Genomic DNA, 22976 nt, shown 5'->3' with positions numbered 1-22976 from the left:
TGGGGGGGGTGTTTGTATTTTTCTGAAGCTGGAAACGGGGAGAGACAGTCAGACAGACTCCCGCATGCGCCCGACCAGGATCCACCCGGCACGCCCACCAGGGGCGACGCTCTGCCCACCAGGGGGCGATGCTCTGCCCCTCCGGGGCGTTGCTCTGCCATGACCAGAGCCACTCTAGCTCCTGGGGCAGAGGCCAAGGAGCCATCCCCAGCGCCCGGGCCATCTTTGTTCCAATGGAGCCTTGGCTGCAGGAGGGGAAGAGAGAGACAGAGAGGAAGGAGGGGGTGGGGGTGGAAAAGCAAATGGGCGCTTCTCCTATGTGCCCTGGCCAGGAATCGAACCCGGGTCCCCCGCACGCCAGGCCGACGCTCTACCACTGAGCCAACCAGCCAGGGCTCCTTGTTTTGGTCTTTAGCAGTTCGATTATGGATGTGCCAAGGTCTATTTTCATTATATTTATTTATCCTACTTGGGGTTTACTAAGCTTCTTGAACCTGTAAATTTATGTCTTTCACTAAATCAGAGGATCATTTGGCAATTATTTCCTCAAATGGTTGTTTTTTTCCGCCCCTTTCTCTCTTCTGGCAGTCCAATTATACATATATTATACATTTTGATATCATCCCACAGGTTCCTTAGTCTCAAGGAGTGTTTTCAATCTTTTTAATCTCTTCTTTATAATAATTGGATAACTATTACTGAACTATTTTCAAGTTCACAGAACATGACAATATGAGGAAATATAATTAAATTCATTATGGCTGACGTTTAAAGGGTTATTGTGAACTAAACAAGCTAAAGGAAATATGCCGTTCTAATTTTTTTTTTTCAACAGTGACAGAGAGAGGGAGAGACAAAGAAAGGGATAGGGACAGACAAACAGGAAGGAAGAGAGTTGAGAAAAATCAATTCTTCATTGCAGCTCCTTAGTTGTTCAGTGATTGCTCTCTCATAAGTGCCTTGACCAAGGGGCTACAGCAGAGCGAGTGGCCCCTCGCTCAAGCCAAAGACCTTAGGCTCAAGCCAACAACCTTGGGCTTCAAGCCAGCGACCACAGGGTCATGTCTATGATCCCATGCTCAAGCCAGCAATCCCACACTCAAGCTGATGAGCCCGCACTTAAGCTGGATGAGCCCACACTCAAGCCAGCAATCTTGGGGTTTTGAACCTGGGTCCTCTGCATCCCAGTCTGACACTCTACCCACTGCAACACCACCTGGTCAGGTGCCATTCTAATTTTCAAAGGAAATTTTACTAACTAGCAATGTCCTATCCCAGCTGAAATTCAAGGAAATGAGGAAAAGTACTGCTACTGAGGACCAGTACAATATAGAAACTATGTTGGCACTTTCATATATACCCTTCTATTTAATCCTGATCACAACTCATTAATATAGGTATATTATTCATATTTTACAGACAATGGTACAGAGGAACGAACAAGTAAGTAACCTGTCCCACTAGTAAACTCAACAATGGGGACTTTAACTTAGAACCTTATAGTTCTTTCCAGCACCCATCTCACTAACATATAAAGAAATTTATCAAAAATTAGACATGTCAGCTAACCTGACCTCCTTTTGCAACAAGATTACTATGTAAGTACACGTTAAAAGTTTGGGGGATATAATGTATTAGGATTTTAGCAAAGCATTTGTTGGAGGTAATGTAGCATTGTGGTTCTCAAGACAATGCTTTGATCATTTAACTCTTTATGTGGTTCTGGTCAAGTAATTTCAACTCTCTAAGGAATATCTCCCTCAGCTGTTAAAACAGGAACTAGAATAGTACTGATCTTGTAGAGTTTTGGTAAAGACTGAATGGAAAAAATACACATAATGTACACTATCTGCCAAATAGTAAATGCCTAGTAAATATTAACTATTATTACTGAGATATGACATCTCTCTGGACAAAATATAAAATAATGTGATAATCATGATGAAATAATATGAAATATTATAAATAACAACATATATTAGCTTCATCTTGTTCAATTTCTAAAATGTCTGCCTTTGTTTTATAATTTTCCAATTATCTTCTGGAAAAGAAATATCGTAATGGGGTCACTAAAGAATAATACTGAACTGTTGGCTCAAAAAGAAGTAGGCTTGTCATTTATAATAGGTACTGGATACCAGAAATGACAGGGATGTATTCATAGGAAATTGCTTAAATAAATTATGGTCTAACTCTATACACTCAATAAAAGACATGTTTTTAGCAGACCATTTGATTACATAGGAAATGCTTATTTCACATATTATATAACCATAATTTATATATTGATATGTTGTAGAGGAGAAACAAAAGACTAGGAGGAAACATACCAAAAAATTAACATGATCTTTTACAGATGGTGGGGCTATAGATAATCTTCATTTTCTTATTATTCATTACTATATTTATAAGTTTTCTGTAATGAGTAAGAATCTTCTTATAATTGAATAATATTTTGAGAAAATAAATTTAAGTAGTTTTATGCTCTCTGGCTGGCTTTCTATCAAGGTTTTTGGTCCTTCAGACCTAAAGTTTTGATCTCCAACATGGGAATGTGAAGAAATGTTTATAAATGGAAATGCTTAGAGAAATGACATGGGGATAAAGTAGGCCATAATAATTATCTTCAAATTTCTATTTTAACCAATTAAGAAATCTTAACTAATAACTCTCTTAACTACTTAACAAATATCTTAACTATCACTTGGGAGAAAGTTAAATTCTTCTATAACTACTTAACAAATATCTTAACTATCACTTGGGAGAAAGTTAAATTCTTCTATTTGGATCCATGGCTAGATTTCCTCTGTGGACCAGGGTAGGTTTAAAAGGACCCATCTTGGGAGAGAGCCATTGTAAGATAACTGGAATGACCTGCCTTGGGTTCTGAGTTCAATAAACAGTTGTCACCTGAATAAATCACAGGAAGCTGCTCAGCATCAGGGTGGCACAGCACAGCACAGATGGCACAGGATACTGGAGTGACTGGTCTTGCAGGCACCTCGCAGATCTAAGAGGCTTTGTAAGTTTTGGTATCCACTGTTCATCTGATTTCAGGTTTGGAGATGTCAAAACCTTCATTCAACCCCAATTATGACAATATTGTGCTGGAGAACTTCAGTCTGTTTCATGATAGTTTTCTAGATGCCACAGTTAAAAAAAAAAAAAAACCTGCCTATAATTTTAATGGTGCTCTACCTCCATAGACCTGGGAGGACATTCCAAGAAGGCCTATGATGACCTTAAACAGATGGGAAGCACTTACACTTTGAATTGAAGAGAAGAGAAGGGAGGGAAGACAAGAGAATGCAAGGAACAAACCCCAAACCAAAAGCTACAGGAGGTATTTTAATTGAGCTTCTAAATAAAAACAAGTTCTCATAAGACAAGCTCCACATCAGATTCACAACTCTGGTTGATAACTTCCAAGTTTCCTGTACTGTGTTACCTCCACAGACATCACAGATGTCACATATCAAGTTACATTTCATGGTCCTGGCTGGTAGCTCAGTTGGTTCGAGTGTTGTCTTGATACACCAAGGTTGCAGGTTCAATCCCAGGTCAGAGCACATACAAGAATCAAACAATGTTTCTGTCCCTCCCTTTCTCTCTCTAAAATTAATCAATGAATAAAATTTTTAAAAAATAGTGCCCAACTCTGGCCAGTTTGCTCAGTGGATAAAGTACTGGCTGGCATATGAATGTCCCAGGTTTGATTCCTGATAAGAGCACACAAAAGCAGCATCGATCTGCTTCTCTCCTGCTCCCTTTCCCCGTTCTCTCTTACTTCCCCTTCCACATCCAGTGGCTTGGTTGGTTCCAGCATCGGCCTCAAGTGCTGAAGACAGCTCGGTTCACTTGAGCATTAATCCCAGACAGGGGTTTCCAGGTGGATCCCAGTCGGGGTGCATGTGGGTCTGTTTCACTATCTCCCCTCCTCTCACTTAAAAATAAATAAATAAATAAATAAATAAATAATAACTAATACTACCCCAAAAATTACATTTCATTTTGTTAAGTTTATAAAAGAGAAAGTGCCATAGAATATTCTCAGTAGGAAGGACACTGAAAGATTAAAAATAAAAACTCCAAGAAAGCAAGAAAGCCACAACTTCGATAAATCCTCCACCTCAAATTCTCCACCATTGTTGAAGCATATGAGACCCCTATTCCCTTTCCAGGGCAAATTTTATAACCTATACCTTAGTGAGCCAAGCAGGTTTTCATTGAACTTCAAGATCTAAAATGTTGACCAAGACCTCATACAAGACAACTACATACCTGCCCAAATTCCACTACCTACTGTCCCCTCCCAGGACACTCCTGCGGTTCTGTGCACTACAGGGCATTCTCCATAGAACAGCTGAATCTCTACTCTGTTTTCATCCATTCTTGGGTTCTCAGGTTCTGGAAGCTCTTCCAGCAGAGGTTGTTCCTCTCAGATATCACTCATCTCTAATTGGAGACATATGAATAACCACTTGGATAATCAGTCCCCAAGACAACAGCTGCTCAGTTTAACAGAGGTATGGGACCCACACAGGTTTCCCTGGATTCCAGAAGGAACCACACATACTCAGTCCTCACTACCCTTAGTCTGGGGAAGTCACGAAACTTTGTATGGTGCTGAGTTTTATAAACAATATGCTTGTAGCTTACATATAACAGCCAAGAAACACACTGTATTCCATTTTGATTGCACAGGAAACAGAAAGAACTTAAATCCCCACTGCCTTAAATCCTGTTGGAACAAGGCAGGGTATAAAGAGAAATAGTCCAGCCAACGCATCAGCCTGCCATAACACTGTAACTGTCCCCAGTCAACTGGGTCTGAGTTTCCTAGGTGGAAGGACTTTGGGCCTTTCTTGGCCAGTGGTCTCGACATTCGTGCCCTGAAGAACCTGGGCTCTGAGAAGGCCCCAGCCTCATTTGTACAGTGAGGTAATTCATTTAAAAAGAAGTTTATTGCTTTAAAAAAATAATAATGAGCCTGAGCAGTGGAGGTGTAGTAGATAAAGCACTGACCCGGAACACTGAGGTCACCGGTTTGAAACCCAAAGGTCACTGGCTCTGAGCGCTTGGTCACCAGCACAGGGTCGCTGTCTTGACCAGGGGGAATCACCCACACGATCCCAAAGCTCACTAGCTTGAGCCCAAAGGTCACTGACATGAAAAAGCCCAAGGTCACTGGCTTGAGCAAGGGGACACTGGCATGGTTCCAGTCAAGGCACATACAAGAAGCTCAATGCACAACTAAAGTGAAAGTAGCTATGAATTGATGCTTCTCACTCTCTCTTCCCTCCCTGTCTCCCTCTCTCCTTCTTTCTCTCTCAAAATAATAATAATAATAATTAAGCCATGGATCTAATACAACCTTCTCATTTTACAGATGAGGAACCAGGTCCAGAGAGGTCAGATGATTCACTCAACATCACACAACTGGTCTGTTAGAAGGAGAGAGATAAGGTTACAGCCTAACTTTCCAAGGTCACAGACACTGTCACCCCACCATGTAGTTCCATTTTTAGCTAAGTTCTGTACACACATAGTATCCAATTTTAAACTTTAGCATCTAGGTGACCTAAGGAACTAAAGGTCAGAAAGAAAGGTAGGTACAGACCTTAACACAATTCCTTCCCCTCCTCTTGTCTTCTCGCCCCTTCCCATGTCCCAAGAAAATATTCTCTGCCAGACAATGACTTCATCATTTTCCTTCTCACTAATTTGAATAGTCTGGTGAGAGAGCCAAACAAAGAATGAAAATGATGGACGACTCCTTGTGCAATGCAGAAAAAATGTGGCGTTTGGGATCTCAAAGTGACGGAATACTCCTCATGCAGAAATAGAACATGCCTCTCTCCAAAACAAAAAGCAGAAACAAGGGTATTTCAGAGCTCTGAGTGTTTGGCCAAATGGTAGGTGTGTAAAAGATTTTAAAGGGTTAGATGAAAGCAAATCAGCCTTCACCTCCAAAACAGGTAAGTGTTTTATTGGAAAGGAAAACAGAAGTATTTTTCAGTGAGTCACCAAGCAGAGTCAGGAGAGAAATGGAAAAGGGGGACAGGGGTGCTGAATGGGGCGAAGGAAAAATATCTGCTCAATCATCCAACACATTCACAGATTTTTACCAAAACGCTTTTTCTTAACCTAGAACTTAGCCTCCATCTCCTCACCACATACATACAGGTGAGCGGTCATACTTGAATTACCGTGAACACTAAATTCTAGAAATATTTTAATATTTTCCCAGTTAGAAACGAATGTTAATTCATAAACCAAGTGAGTTTTTTTTCTGCATTTAGAGAAGTATTTATTTTTTATTTGAAATATACTTGATATATATCACATTGTGTAAATTTAAGGTGTATATGTTATTTTGACACATTTATATATTGTAACTGTCACTGTAGCGATAACTAGTTTGTGTCTCATATTACATAACTATCATTTTTTTTAGTGGAATAGTTAGGTTCTAGTCTCTCACCAAGTCTGATGGTTATAATACAATGTTGTCTCTATTCACTACACCCAGCATTAGATCTCCAGGTTACCCACAGAGCTCGTTCTATTAAGCTTTACAAATGCTGCATTTTTATCAACACTGGGGCAGGACCCTCCACCAGCACAAAGACTGTGACTTACTGAGGGCTCAGAGGATGGCTAGCAGTTTTTAGCAATAAAGTGTTTTTTAATTAAAGTATGTACATTGCTTTGTTAGACATAATGCTATTGCACACTTAATAGAGTACAGTCCACTATAAACATAACTTTATACACAATGAGAAACCAAAAAATTCATGACTCTTGTTGCGGTCTGGAACTGAGCCCACACTATCTCTGAGGTGCTCTAAGTAAAACAATGTGCCTGTCCTATTCGTAACTTTATACCCTTCAACAATATCTGCTCTATTCCCCACCCCCCCATCCTCTGGTAACCACCATTTTACTCTGTTTTTACAAGCTTTTTTACATTCCACATACAAGTAATGTCATATAGTACTTACCTTTCTCTGTCTGACTTTTCTCAGCATAATGTCCTCAAAGTCTATCCATGTTGGTGCATAACCAAGTTTTAGAAATCCTGTTTTCTTTGCGTATATTTCTTCCTGCATTAGACTTTTGGAAGATACTCTCAATCCTCAGTTTTACAGTCTCCAAGCATGTGGCAGACAGTTTCACTTGGGGAAAACACTAAGTTTGCTTAGTTGGTGGGCAAAGACGAGATCAACCCAGCATCTACAGACCACCTGCTCTGTGTCACTATTCCCTTTGACCCTTGTGACTCAAGTGTCCCTCCTACAAGTGGGCATCATAAAAGCTTGCCCATTCTGAGATGAGAAAGCATCCCTTTCGCCCCAGGCCAGCAGCTGACAATGCCCCAAAGCCTGGGTTGCTGCCTCGCCCAGTGTCAGCCAGGGTCCTAACAAGCTCACTCTGGGTTCTCCAAGGCCATTTCAATGGCCTGGTCCTGTTGCTAAGAAATAACTCCTGTGCGCTCTACAGCTAGACGGAACATCCCCAACCTGCCAAGGATGCAGCTCACAGCTAAACACAGCTGACACTCTGGGCTCTCTCTTAAGATAAAACAGAACTGGGGGGGGGGGGAGGGAATCTTTCAGAGAATTTCCTCTCCCATCTTTTTTTTTTAATAAATAAATTTTTATTAATTTTAATGGGGTGACATCAATAAATCAGGGTACATATATTCAAAGAAAACATGTCCAGGTTATCTTGTCATTCAATTCTGTTGCATACCCATCACCCAAAGTCAGATTGTCCTCCGTCACCTTCTATCTAGTTTTCTTTGTGCCCCTCCCCTCCCCCTTCTCCTCTCCCTCGTTCTCTCCCCCCCCCCCCATCTTTATTAACTACCTTTTCTTGCTTTATTCCTTTTGTGGCCTTTTATTACTTGTTTAAATATAACAAAGGCATTTGACAACATGAGTACAAATATATATACAATCAAGCAATTTCATCTGAGGTGTTTAAAGAAATTCAGGAGAGTAAAGCAACATCAAACCCATGCACTCATTCTGACCGGCACAGAAGGTTTAGGGGCCTTGAGGAGCATGTGGGTAATGCCCAAGGCAGAGCCACAGGACTGATGAAACTGAAAACTTGAAAATCTGGCTCTTTTGAATTGATCGCTGATTCCTATGAAAATGATAAAGTGTAAAGATTTGAAAAGAAAAAGTCTGATGAAAAAGAGAATTGGTTCCACATAGTTTAGGGAAACAAATGTGGACAATCGACTATGTTTTCTCCTCTTCCACAAAAAGTTGGTCTAAAACAACACTTTTTTTTTTCTTTTTATTCAGTGAGAGGTAGAGAGGCAGAGAGACAAACTCCCACATACACCCTGACTGGGATAAACCCAGCAAGCCCACTAGGGGGCAATGCTCTGCCCATCTGGGGCCATGCTCTCAACCAAGCTCTTTTTTAGTGCCTGAGGCGGAGGCAATGGAGCCATCCTTAGTGCCTGGGGCCAACCTGCTCCAATCAAGCCATGGCTGCAGGAGGGGAAGAGAGAAAGAGAAGTGTGAGGGGGAGGGGTGGAGAAGCAGATGGGTGCTTCTCCTGTGAGCCCTGACCTGGAATCAAATCTGGGACATCCACATGCCAGCCTAATGCTCTACCACTGAGCCAACCCGCCAGGGCCCACTTTTTTTTTAAACAAAATAGTAACCGATGATGAGCCATCACGCTTCACATATGTCAGGAAAAAGCTATTGAAATTTTCAACAAAAACTCTATCCCAACAAAGCACATGCGGCAAAGACTATGCCGATCTGTTTCATGGGCACTCACAGCACTGCTATTGAAGAAGGCACTGAGAAGGTAAAAAGAAATCACATCCAAAGTTTAAAACAATGATAAGAGCTCAATAAATGTGAGCTAAGAGCTTTGCAGACCTATGTCAACACACCCTCAACCTGCCCCAGACAGATGGCATTCAGGCTCCCAAAGGAGGGGCCCAGGGCTGCCACACTCCCTACTGTGCACACAGCTGGTGCTAAAGAGACCTTAGCTGAGTGACTAAACTTAAAAATAAGGTGACCAATCGTCCTCCTTTAGGGAGGACAGTCCTTCTTTTGTAAGTTTCGTCCTCCCTCGAAAAGTGTCCTCCTACATGTCCTCCTTTTTGATATTGGAAGATTCATCTGTAAATGTCCGTATTCAATTGATGCAGTCGATCCATTGCCTGTGATGTGACATATTTGTATCTAAATGAGTACTTTTTTCTTACAATTATTATTAAAAATTAATAGGCATGTAAGCATAATTACAATATAAAATATTACAAATGTTTTTATTATGCATTTATCATATTATAGTGTATTATTGTTACAATGAATAAAAAGTTTCTTTTATTTACAATATTATTTTCTTCAACTTATTTTTGTCCTCCTTTTCACTGTAAAAAGTTGGTCACCTAATTAAAAAAGGAAAAGAAAAGAAAACAGCAGAGACTGTTACCAACTACATCATACAGACAAGAACATGGAGGCCTGAAAAGTTACTGATTTTCCTAGAAAGCCACGTAGTAAAAGGTGGAACCCACGGCAGTGATATCCTACCCCAAGACCTAAGACCCGAGGACAAACCAAGAGATGAGGTCCTCAGTAATGCAAAATGAGTGAACATGGAGAAACAGTAGTCTTTCCAACCACCTCCCACAATGGATATCGAACTATGGTATCTAGTTTTGGGGGTTATTTTTCCCTAACAGTCTGGTCTACCCGCAAAAGACTAAGACCGCTGAGAACATGCAAAGCTTGGGCCGGGGTCCAGGAGAGGGTTCCAGAGGAAGGTGCCTGCTGTTTCGATCCCAGCAGAGTCCCTGCTATGGCTGCGGGTCCCTGGGCAGATGGTGTCTGACACTGGGGTGGCATTGGTTTGGCAGATGCCTTCATTCACTCTTCTGTATAGCAAAACACGAGACCTTGCAGGTCGACCAAAAGGTAAATGTTGTTCAGCGTTAAGAGAGAGAGAGAAGGTCCAATTCTAAAGAAAATGTCATCTAAAAAGGCTCACTGTAACCACCCTAAAACGGCACACATTTGCCCTTTTTTAAATCAGTTATAAAATGTAAAAATAAACATCCTATAACACACAATAAAAATGAATGTGGAGGATCTCTGGAAAACAATAGGTGACTTTATAATTCAATTCCAGGAGTTTGTGTGTGAAAAGTTAACAATCAGGTATTGAATTGGGCCCCCCCCCCAAAAAAACCCACAATGCATTTGATGGAGAACTTGCGAGAACAACCCTTTAGTCATGACCACCTGAGTCAAAGGCTGGAGTTATATTCTAAACCTTAATTTAAAAATAAACATTAAAATGAAGCTTTCTTTAAAATTCTCCAATAATTTTCACTTTAAAAGTACCAAATTGGCCCATGAAAAAGCTCACGCTAATTATTCCCAAGCAATCAACTTCTTAAAAACCCTTTATTTCACAATTACGCTAACATCCCATTAATTTGGGACACTTACCCAACTATTTATTCCTTGCTCATTACCTATGTGCACATTAAGAGAACACCAATAACACAATACAGGCATTAATATGTAAAACATCAACAAAAGCCATCTGGAAACCTAATGAATAATCAAGGGATTTAAAATTAAACTACAGAATTTTCCCTTAGAATCTTTAGGACAACACTGTCAAGTTCAATCTATTCACTTCGCCTCCAGAATCAATTTTTCAAACTTTATGACAGGTCTAATCGCTTCCACCTGTGTCTCTAGCCTGACTCTTGACTGGCATGCTACCAGCCAGGGTGAAAATGTAGACAAAGACCCCTATTAGGATCCGGCTGTTTCTCTACTGTGAGGTCACTCAGCCATTAAATTAGTTCCAGCCCAATTTCTGTCCTCTCAGGCCTGGACTTCGGGGAGGAGGGTGCGCAGTGGCAAGGGAGGGAAGCAAAGTCAGAAGAGAAGGAAACGGTGACGAGCTGTTCGGGGCTGACCAGAAACGCATGTGGAAAGGTGAAAAGCTGGAACTGGCCCCTAATTCTGAAACAAAAATACCTTCTTTCTTAAACGGTGGTGGCTATTCTCCTCGATGCCATTTCCCCCAAAATGTGTTTTTTAAGATGATCGTATGGGTTTGTTTTCCCTTTTCTGCGCCTTTGGTTATAGAGGTCAACTGTCTTTCATAAAAGGTTTCCTCAACCACCAAGAGACGCTTCAGAAAACCAGTGCAGGCCTGCATAAGATGCTGGAGGGGACTAGGAGACAGACAGGCTCTCTGGGTAGCAGACGCTGGCTGGGAGTGTCACCTGGTCTAAGTAGAAATGAAAGTACCCAGGGGACATCTAGCCCTAACGCACTCTCACCCAGGGGGCAGTGCTGCTGAGGCCACAGAGCTAGTCAGTGATGTGACACAGCTCCAGTTCCATCATTTCCCTGCCAGACTGAGCTTTCTGGCATCAGGAACAACACCTAACACACAGTAATAATTGCTCAAAAAAACTGACAGACCCATCCACCTCTCTCCCGGTATCACATTACCTACTTAGTCCACTTCTCTCTGCCCCGCACCCGGCGCTCAGCCCAGCAGGTGCACAGAACCACAGGAACTGAACGTGCACTGGGACTAGCTTCTTCCGGAGCACAGAGGAAGGAGGGCACCTCTTCCATCAGTCCCTCTCCGGCACCTGGCACACAGCCGGGCATACAAGACACACTCCATCCACACGTATTCCGTGAATGATGAAGGCAAATGTTAAGCTTAAAAAAATCACAGGACTAAATCAATGTCAAGGAAATAAACTTATTTAATAAGGAAACAAATTATTCTTTACAAATGACAAGTGGCACATCCAGGGCCAGCTGAAGGAGGGTGTACAGCAGGGGTCCCCAAACTTTTTACACAGGGGACCAGTTCACTGTCCCTCAGACTGTTGGAGGGCCGGACTATAAAAAAAACTATGAACAAATCCCTATGCACACTGCACATATCTTATTTTAAAGTAAAAAAACAAAACGGGAACAAATATAACATTTAAAATAAAGAACAAGTAAATTTAAATCAACAAACTGACCAGTATTTCAATGGGAACTATGCTCCTCTCACTGACCACCAATGAAAGAGGTGCCCCTTCCAGAAGTGCGATGGGGGCCAGATAAATGGCCTCAGGGGGCCGCATGTGGCCCGCGGGCCGTAGTTTGGGGACCCCTGGTGTACAGGAATGCAAAGGCAATGAACATAAATACGTCTGTGATCATCTGGCTCACCACATCATCTGCTTGACATGGATCATTTCAGTATCCGACAGAGACTTGGTACAAGTCGTCAGAAAAGATACTGTAAATCAAATAAAAGACGTTTCCAAACGCTCACAGTGACCCTTGAGCTCTGTTGTCCAGCTTAATGCCCTCCTCACAGCAGAGGGTCCATCACTGCCATCAGAAGACTGAACAGGTGTGCCATGCCACCAGCCCCACCAGGGCACAGTGAGCGCCCGGAGGTGCTGTCCAATAGGGATGATGGCTCAGCAGTGGCCCATCCACTCCCCTTGTCTAGAGCCCACCACCACCGACAGCTCACACGTAGGGGTGGCGATCTGGGTCCGCTGCTGGAAGACGTGACCATGGAGCACAGACAGTTCACTGGTCCAGACCCACTGAACCCACGCCCCTGGAACTCCACCCAACCAGCTGAGCTAACAGGTCACAGGGAAACCTACCAGGAAACAGAATGGAAAAGAAAGGCATCTAACGTCAACTAAAATCAGCATTACACCCAAAAGGTGCTACCCTGACAACAGAGTAGACAACGCAGTATGTAATCAGAAACTGATGTCAGAGAAAATGACCAGAGAAGGGAACACAGGGTGAAATGACCTCTTCTCACCAGACTGAGTAGGGGCAGCACAGCACGTCATACTACTGGGGGAAACATCGCTCACATGGTTTTCACTTCTTATTTTTATTTGGGGCTAGGGAGGACCAGCCCTCCAGCTTCCTTGCCTGACTTATCAGCAAGCAACTCCTATATTTCCCTCTGCTGTTGGCTCCCCCGGAATCCATTCCCCGCTTCTGAGGCACCAACACAGCATGAACATTCACAGTCTGGGGCAGGAGGTGGAGGTCTGGTCCACGGCTTCGCGACTAGCCTGCGCTCAGACCCTGACATCAAATGAAAGCACTCAGTGTCTACCTCCACGCCAGCTGAGTTCACATCATTTGAAGAAAATACCATGTCCTCCAGAATATTTGTCTGGAAGAGAAATTTCCAAATCCTCCTAGATTTATAGTAACATAAGAAAAGTACCTCTGATGACATTAAGCAGTGAAACAAAACTAGTATCACCACTCAAACAGTTCTTCCACCCACGATTTCAAACCCTGCAGTCACTGGGGCTAGGCACAGGCAACAGCTACATTGGTTAGCAGTCAGGCAAACAAAAAGCACATGTCTGTGACAAAGACTTCTAATTGTCCTCCAGTCTCCACCTTCCTCTTCTCCTTAGTACTAGAGCTCTAATATTCAACTGGATTCATGGATGCTGATTATACAGACCACATTTATTTCCTAGCCTTCTTCTTAGGTAAATATGGTCATGTTACCATAGTTTCTGGCCCTAGGACACAATCAAATGTCATGAGCAACTTCTGAAGACATGTCTTTCTTTACCCCCACCTCCTGCTTACTGGCTAAAATGAGAACAGTGAGGAAAGCTGATAGAGAAAAACAGATTCATTTGAAATATGTTGTTGGAGGAGAGCTCTACAGACACTCTGGACAGATAAGAAGATGAACAAGTGGGTCCTACAGCAAATGAAGACTGAATATCACTGGAGGCAAAAATGACAAGCCCTGGCCGGTTGGCTCAGCGGTAGAGCGTCGGCCTGGCGTGCAGGGGACCCGGGTTCGATTCCTGGCCAGGGCACACAGGAGAAGCGCCCATTTGCTTCTCCACCCCCCCCCCTTCCTCTCTGTCTCTCTCTTCCCCTCCCGCAGCCAAGGCTCCATTGGAGCAAAGATGGCCCGGGTGCTGGGGATGGCTCCTTGGCCTCTGCCCCAGGTGCTAGAGTGGCTCTGGTCGCGGCAGAGCAACGCCCCGGAGGGGCAGAGCATCGCCCCATGGTGGGCAGAGCGTCGCCCCTGGTGGGCGTGCCAGGTGGATCCCGGTTGGGCACATGCGGGAGTCTGTCTGACTGTCTCTCCCGTTTCCAGCTTCAGAAAAATACAAAAAAAAAAAAAGACAAAACTGAAGAGGTCCCACTTCAGGCACATCATAAGAAGGTAGGATTCTCTGGGAAAAATAATAATGCTGAGAAAAATAGAGGACAGCAGCAAAAGAGGAAGACCCATTATGAGTTGGATTGACACTATAAAAGAAGCCACTGGCACCAGTGTATAGGAACTAAGCAGGGCTGCTGGGGACAGGGCCTGGTGGACATCACTCATAGGGTCACCAAGGTCAGAGTCAACTCAACAGAATGCCACGCACACGTACTTTCCCATCCTTTTTTTTTTTAGCAAGAGAGAGAGAGAGGAGAAGCATCAATTCATAGTTGTGTCACCTTAATTATTCATTGACTGCTTTTCATATGTGCCTTGTTGGGGGGGGGGGCTCCAGCCGAGCCAGTGACCCCTTGCTCAAGCCAGCGATCTTGGGCTTCAAGCCAGAGACCTTTAAGCTCAAGCCAGTGACCATGGGGTCATCAATGATCCTACCCTCAAGCCAGTGACCCCACACTCAAGCTGGCGAGCCTGTGCTCAAGCCACCGACCTCGGGGTTTCAAACCTGGGATTTCAGTGACCCTGGTCGAGACTCTACCCACTGTGCAACCAACAGGTACCTCCTCCTTTCGTACAGAGAATTCCCAATTTTTAGCTGGTACAAGTGCTGAGGGGTTGGGAGTGGGGCAGGAAGAAAGGATTTTAGAAACTTTATCATAAAGATCTCCATCTAATTTAAATTTTGCTTCTATTCCAGTCCACTAGGCAACAGCCACTCAGTGGCCACAGAAGCCATATATATAAAGAGAGAAACATGCCCTGGCCGGTTGGCTCAGCGGTAGAGTGTTGGCCTGGCGTGCAGGGGACCCGGGTTCGATTCCCGGCCAGGGCACATAGGAGAAGCACCCATTTGCTTCTCCACCCCCCCCCCCTTCCTCTCTGTCTCTCTCTTTCCCTCCCACAGCCAAGGCTCCATTGGAGCAAAGATGGCCCGGGGGCTGGGGATGGCTCCTTGGCCTCTGCCCCAGGCGCTAGAGTGGCTCTGGTCGCGACAGAGCGACGACGTCCCAGAGGGGCAGAGCATCGCCCCCTGGTGGGCAGAGCGGGTCGCCCCTGGTGGGCGTGCCGGGTGGATCCCGTCGGGCGCATGCGGGAGTCTGTCTGTCTCTCCCCGTTTCCAGCTTCAGAAAAATACAGAAAAAAAAAAGAGAGAGAGAGAAACAAGCATGGAGCAAATCCAGTTCCTGGTCTGGAATATCCTTCTTGCTTTGCCTGGCTGAGCCATTGATGTGATGTACAATATAATTATTACAAATGCAAAAACAGAAACAATTCCACACCCTGCTGTGATAATCAAGTTTGACTCTGTTCCAATGATGACCTGAGGCTCTGAAAGCTGATGTATGAAATTAGGCGATATGTAGAAAGTACATAAAAGTAGTGTCTGGAAGAGAAAAGCTTTCAATCCAAGTTGGCTATTATTATTGTTATTATTACCACAATACACTGCGTTTCCAATAAGGATAGCTTATGCAGGATTAAATATAATGTTAGCTATAGAAATGTTTTTGGTCTTACTCTTTGAAAATAATAAGCCATATGTTATCTATCTATCCCATGGTCCCTTTGTGGACAATTCTGGGTCATTTTGGCACTGAGGAGACATGACCTCTTTAAGTTTTTTCTCTAAAAAAAAAAAGCTACAGCCCACCAGGAACTTCTCACCAGTCTCATGGACTCACTAGGCTGCAGTGAGTAACTTCCTATAAGTATAGGAAGGACCCATGTGCGCAGGGAAAGAGGACGCTGAGGATAAGTTATGGTGAGCAATCACTAATTATTCAATATCTGCTCTGTGCACAGTGGAGGGATCAATCTTTCTCCACCAGTCAGTTCACATTCTGGACTCTACCAGAGGCCAGACAAGAAGAGAAACAAAAAAGAGTCCTCAATGCCCTTGGAAAAGTTAAAATATATTTCTTTTGTAAAAACAGAAATAATCCTACAAAAGTTTCTAACTCCGCTATCATCAAGCTCAGCTATATACTCTTATAGACCCACACAGCTAAAGACAGAATTTTTATTTTCTTATAAAAGTTCCATACCAAAAAGGAGCTCACCAGTGTTTTAGGGTGCTAAAGCAGAGCACCAGCATGGCATTTTTCTCCATCCTAAACACGAGCTCCCCAGGGTGGAAGAAAACCCACGCACCTGGTTGGTCAAATGGAAGCCTCGGTCCACCCACTCAAGCAGGGCCCTCACAGGCTTCCTGGTCATGGGCTGCCCACTACACAGCTCAGAGACTATTATTCCAATGTTTCCAGATCATCCATCCTAAAATACTCTTCTCTTACGTCCACGGAAATAGCAAAATGGTCTGGAAGTGCCAATGCTTTCTACCTGCACTTCACCTCCCAAAATCTTGTTAAATGTTGCACCCTGATTTTACTTTTTTTTTTTACAGGGACAGAGAGAGTCAAAGAGAGGGATAGACAGGGACAGACAGGAACGGAGAGAGATGAGAAGCATCAATCATCAGTTTTTCGTTGCAACACCTTAGTTGTTCATTGATTGCTTTCTCATATGTGCCTTGACCGCGGGCCTTCAGCAGACCGAGCAACCCCTAGCTCGAGCCAGCGACCTGGTGAGCTTTTTGCTCAAGCCAGATGAGCCTGCACTCAAGCTGGCGACCTCGGGGTCTCGAACCTGGGTCCTCCATATCCCAGCCCGACACTCTATCCATTGCGCCACCGCCTGGTCAGGCACACCCTGATTTTTTTTATTTAGAAAATGGAACTATAATGGGTCACCCTCTCGATAGGATAGAGTGTTCAATCAAGTAAGAAAAGATTATCACAGTGTTTGTACTGGCAAGCAATGACTGCTCCACCTATAAGAGCAGCTTCTTCTCTACTGGGGAGCAGGGGGATTGGCAGGGGGAAAGGGGGGAGGCAGGAGAGGTTAGGAACAGCAGAGGGGGAGTACCAATGACAACACACACAATTCAGTAAACAAGAACTGTTGTTACCAGCCCTGGCAGGCTGGCTCAGTGGTAGAGCATCAGCCTAGCATGTGGATGTCCCGGGTTCAATTCCCAGTCACGGCACTCAGGAGAAGCACCCATCTTCTTCCCCACCCTTCCCCCTCTCCTTTCTCTCTATCTCTCTCTCTTCCCCTCCCGCAGCCAAGGCTCCATTGGAGCAAAGCTGGCCTGGGCACTGAGGATGGCTCTATGGCCTCTGCCTCAGGCGCTAGAATGGCTCCAGTTGCAATGAAGCAATGCCCCAGATGGGCAGAGCATCACCCCCTAGTGGGCATGCCGGGTGGATCCCGTCAGGCACAGGTGGGAGTCTGTCTCTCTGCCTTCCCGCTTCTCATTTCAGAAAAATGCAGGAAAAGAAAAGAAAAGAAAGAACTGTGGTTACCATGGCTCATATTCCCCTTCCTACTGCCCCCCTACACTGCCAATTCCCCTACAGGAACTCTTTGTCCACATCCTCTGCGCACACAGAAGCTGCCATTTCCATGACTTTGAGTATGAGGGTCAAGAAATCCTGAACTTATTGTTTGATATCAACACACTATCAATTCTAGAAATTATTATTAAGAAAGGCTAAAATATTTCCCTGTGTCCTATACATCGAATTATGCACCTCACTGCCAGTCTAACAGGGGAAAATGCCTAGAAGCTATGTATCTGGGTTTTGGCGGGGGAGGGGATCATACATTCCTTCAGTTTCAGTCCCATATTGAGGAAAGATGCTTTTCTTAGTCACTCTCTCTTGAAACATACTTTTAAAACTATCTCAAAATAAGAGTATTAATTAATATTGACTAATTTGGGAGTTAAAAATTTTCCTTTCATCTGTTTTCCATTTTTCAACCTTTAATCAAAGTCCAGGAAACAGAAGGAATAAAAAGGAAAATTTTCAATAAGAGTAAATTTTGAACATTCACATGGGATTACAGAGTGCTCAAAAAATGTCTTGGACAGGAACATACCAAAACAGGTTTCAAAGTACAAAGCTCCAATTTCCTTCAACTGTACACAGCTTACACGTCTGTCATTCAAAGCTGCCATCCTGACACCCCTGTGAAACAATTCAAACTAAATGTTTAACACTGGTTCTGACAACACAGAAGTAAAATGATGACTTGAACAACAGTGCCACCTGCTAGACGTGTCTTTTCATAATGCTCTTTTGCCCAAGCACATTCTGAAAGCCTGATTAAAAGAAGAGTCTTAGACACCAAAAAAAAGACAAAAAAAACACCGGCCTATTCTTTAAAACACAGACCTCTGATCAAAGAAGCTCACTGAATTTCTCTTCTACACTTAAACTCTTCCAGGACAGGGGCACACTCACCCTGCTCATGGGTTTCCTAGGAGTTCTTGTTCTGGGCTTCTTTCCCTCCTCACCCCCCAGCACTGCTTAGTGAGAACCTTCAACATAACCTGACTCATGTGCACGGATCCACAACTCACCCGTCCAGAAGATTCATGGTGCTGGATGTCACTTCAGTAAACAGAATTACTTTTCCAAGTTGTTTTGTCTTCAAATTTTGTCGGTAGATCTCTAGATCAAAATACTCTGATGAGAAGGCCACCGTGTCAGTCACCACAGGGATAGCAGTTGGGGTGACTTCAGTCTCAGATGTGTGGGATGAAACAAACTGGAGGGAGAGCTTGCTGGATGTTATGGCCCCGGCAGGCTCCACACGCTTCCCGAGCCACTGCATGAGAGGATCTCGGATTTCCTGCATCGTAAAGAAAGAAATGGAAAGGTTGCAATGTGGCATTAGGCTAGAGGATGGTAGCTTTTCCTTAAAATGCCATTTAAGTAATGTGAGTACTTCCTAATTCATGACCAATAAAGCTAGATTCATATAGGCTGAATATTTAAACTATTATACAATAGACAATAGGTATGCTAGATGGGCTTATACAATAAAAATAAACTGTTCAGAAACCAGGATAGTAGAGTTATTATTATTCTTTCTATCCTAAATTCTCCAAAATCCTCTCAGCTCTAGAGTTCATTAGTGCTTCTCCCTCTGTGCATTATACAGAAAAAGGAAATCCATTATTCTATGTAAAAGAAAATAATAAAACCCAGGCAAAAGAAGTCACGGGAGACCAAGAAGTAAGACACACACAGAACATTAGATCTCAGCCTGCAGAGGACCTCCTCCTCCTCCTGTCACAAGCTGACCACCACGAGCCACTGACTGATCGTGGACGATGGAGAAGCACATTTCACACAGGGAAAACAATGGGGTGCCCAAAAACCACATCCACTTTGTCCGAACCTACATAACCTAGAACAGAGCCTCTATCCTCCGCCTGAAGCCACAAGGAGTCTTGGAGCCTCCCTGCAGGCTGTAACTTCCTCTTGGACCCCATAGGATCCAGAGGCCTCCTTCTGGGCTGGGGTATTGGGGAACTGACTGAGGGGTTGGGGGAGTCCCTACAGGCCTGCACAAACCATTCTAAAATCTGTCGATCACAGTGCATGCAGACAGGCACTTAGCCATCTTCACGCGGTACCAGGCCTTTAGGGAGAAAGCGCGCATTCCTCTGTTCACATCAGGAGCAAGTCCCAAAGCTCCCCGTGGCTGCAGAGAAGCTGCTTCAGAGACAAAATGTCATTCAGCTGAGTTCAATGAATGAAGCTTTAAAATTCACTTCCATCTTACAGAAAATAGAGGTGACAGAGAAACAACTTAAGTGGTTTCAGAAGGAAGCAATTAGAAGAAAACCAGAAGGTGAGACATTTTATTGAACAAGCCATTGTTGTGGCAAGGGAGGGGTGAGGATGGGGATGGACTGAATGATGGTGTCACCCCAAAATTTCAAATGTTGAAATCCCAATCCCCCAGGTAATGGTATTTGGAGGTGGGACCTTTGGGAGGTATTAGGTCATGAGGGTGCAGCCCTCATCAATAGGGTTAGTGTCTTTATAAAAGACACCCAGAGAGATCCCTTGCCCTCTCACCAAGTGGTGACACAGAGATGAGGCAGCTGTCTGCAATCTGGTAGAGAGCCTTCGCCAGAACCAACCTGCTGGCACTTGATCTCAGACTCCTAGGCCCCAGAAGCATGAGAAGTAAATGTCTGTCATAAGCTGCCCCATCTCGGCTATTCTGCTTTAGCAGCCTGAATTGACTAAGACATAGCCTACACCTCAGATCTGGCTGCTAGTTATGACCAACTCAGCTCCTTAAACTTTGCTCAATGCCCTTACAGGGACTGAGTGAGCAGGTCTCAATTCCCTTTATCACATTCCCCAGGATGACTGGATATCACAAGGATACTACGCAAACTAAAAGTGGTGAAGAGGGTGAATCACAAAATTAGAGAGGTGAATTGATCTATATAACAGAATTTTCTCTAACACTAGTTTTCACTATCCCAAACACAGAGCTAAGTGGTGTCTCAGCTGGTATAGGCAATGTGAGTGCCCCATTCAAAGCCAACAAATGAAACCAAAAGGGAACAGCTAGCACATGACAGAACTCACAGAACAGAATAAAGAAGGAAGTCTCCTCTGGAGTGAATCATCCGATACCATTCAGACATCGTTCACCTAAGAAATACGTAAGGTGCACTTCCTGTGTCTCACAAATAGTGCCACAGTGGGCAAAGGAGAAAACACCACCAGGTACACAGACAATGACAGCAGCGTGTGACATGTGACAACTGCTAAGAAAATTCACTCAAACAATTCAAACATACACTTCCCTTTGGCAAAGTGGGTCAACCTGACTTGCCAAATTGAATCATCTGTTCTTATGTGCATTCCAGTGGGAGCAGATTCTCAAAGAATTACATTATCATTTCTGTGTCTACTAATTACTAAAGAATTATTCCCAATTATTTGTTTTTGAAAGCAATACTTTGATGCACAAGTATGCAAAATAAATTAACATGGATGAAAGCAAGGCATGCAGGTTTGTTTTTCTTATACTTCTTTCCCATAATCTTTCAGGATTTACTCAGAGCTACATAAATTACTCACAACAAACAGAATCTAAAGATACAAAATGGACCTGAAGCCTCTTACGAAATAAAACCACGTGCTACCCATAATTCTCCTAAATATTTACATTCACAATAGTCAAATGAAACTTTAGGCTATCAAGTAAAACTGAGTACAAAGGGGAAGTATTCAGGCTCTCCCACACTCGTTATCCCTGGACAAGAGAACAAAAGTCTAGGTGCAAAAAGTATTAGCATTACTATCTGATTGATGCAAATCTGCCCAAATATGTCCCCTCAAATGCACTCAAGTTACAACAATGACAGCTGCACAAGTAGCTGATACCGTGTATAGAAAAAAGGATTCATGATTTCCAGCTTAACTCTACTAATGATCTCTAAGGCAGCGTAGAAATGCTGTCAACAAAATGTTTGGATTATATATATCAAGGCAAATGGGCTGAAATACATAGTATTACCCACCCCATTACCCCCAAATGTACCTAACTCTTTGAACTCAACTACCAAAGCATAACTAAAATGTCACTTCTTAGGACAGACTTCCCTGACCCACAGCCTGTCCCAATCTAGGTGAGGACTCTTTCATAAACTCTTAGTGACTTTAAAACACCTATCAAATTGTAATTTCATAATCTGTATAGCCATTTATTCAAGGTCCCACTGTCTTGCTACAATGTGAGTTTCATAAAAACAGCAAATACTCCCAACTATATCCATCGCACCCAGGGCCAGATCTAGCAAATAGTGCATGCTTAATAAGCATTCACCATATAAATGCATAGTAAATTCCTTACCAAAAAAAACTCTACAAGTAACAGACACATATAGGTATACCAAGAGGTAAAGTCCCCAAAAAGGCAATAAGAGATGGCCTTGATATAGATACATAAGTATCTAAAAGAAATTTGTAAACTTCAAAGCCAATCAGTTCTATTAAAAACCATTGCTATCAAATTCCACCCCAATGAAATCAACAAAAATCTTCTAATCAATGCTATTTTTAAATATTTGAACTTTAAAAATTTAGTATTTACCTTTCTCTAAGATTTCAGGCTAACTAAATACAAATTAGGTGGAACCAAAAACTGAATGGTTTATAGTCACAGCATTAGAGAAACACCAAGGAATCTACCAAAAAAAGTACCAAATTCAACAAGGTTGCAAAATACAGTCAATATACAAAAATTGGGTGTATTTTTGTACACTATCTGTGAATATTTGGAGTCTGAAACTTTGTTTTTACTATTGATTTGAGAGAAAGACAAAGGAAAGGAGAGACAGAGAAGCATTGACTCGTTGCTCCACTTAGTTGTGCACTCGGCCGCTTCTCATATGTGCCGACTACGGACCAAACCCATGACTTCTGTGCACCAGCACAACACTTAGAGATAAATTAAACAACATATGTGCTGGACCTGAACACTGAAAACTAGAAAATACACCTGAATTGTAAATTAAAGGGATTCTAAATAATTGAAGAGATATATCATGTTCATGGATTAGAAGATTCAATATGGTTAACATGTCAATTCTTCTCCAAACTGTTTCTATGGATTCAGTGCATTCCCAATCAAAATCTTACTAGCAGGTTTTCTTTTCATAGAAATTGATAAGCTGGTTCTAAAACGTATATAGAAATAGAAATAGAAAAGACCTGGAGTGGCCAGAACAGCTTTGGGAACAAAGTTAGAAGACATATTTCAATATTTATTATAAAGCTGCAGTAATCAAGGCAGTGTGGTACTAGCACACAGACAACATAGATTACCGA

The 22976-nt window shown here is 43.1% G+C and overlaps 1 protein-coding gene across 7 annotated transcripts in view; it reads right to left on the bottom strand.

Annotated features, from left to right (window-relative positions):
- Positions 1–22976, bottom strand: part of HLCS (holocarboxylase synthetase) — a 193205-nt gene that overhangs the window by 113149 nt on the left and 57080 nt on the right. For all 7 annotated transcript variants that reach the window (XM_066259414.1, XM_066259413.1, XM_066259408.1 and 4 more), the window contains one exon: positions 18692–18963. In XM_066259414.1, the coding sequence (XP_066115511.1) occupies positions 18692–18963 (272 nt within the window). The remainder of the gene's footprint in view (positions 1–18691; positions 18964–22976) is intronic.

The sequence above is a fragment of the Saccopteryx bilineata genome, chromosome 2, assembly GCF_036850765.1.
Source record: "Saccopteryx bilineata isolate mSacBil1 chromosome 2, mSacBil1_pri_phased_curated, whole genome shotgun sequence".
Lineage (NCBI taxonomy): Eukaryota > Metazoa > Chordata > Mammalia > Chiroptera > Emballonuridae > Saccopteryx > Saccopteryx bilineata.
This window is presented reverse-complemented; position numbering and strand designations above follow the sequence as displayed.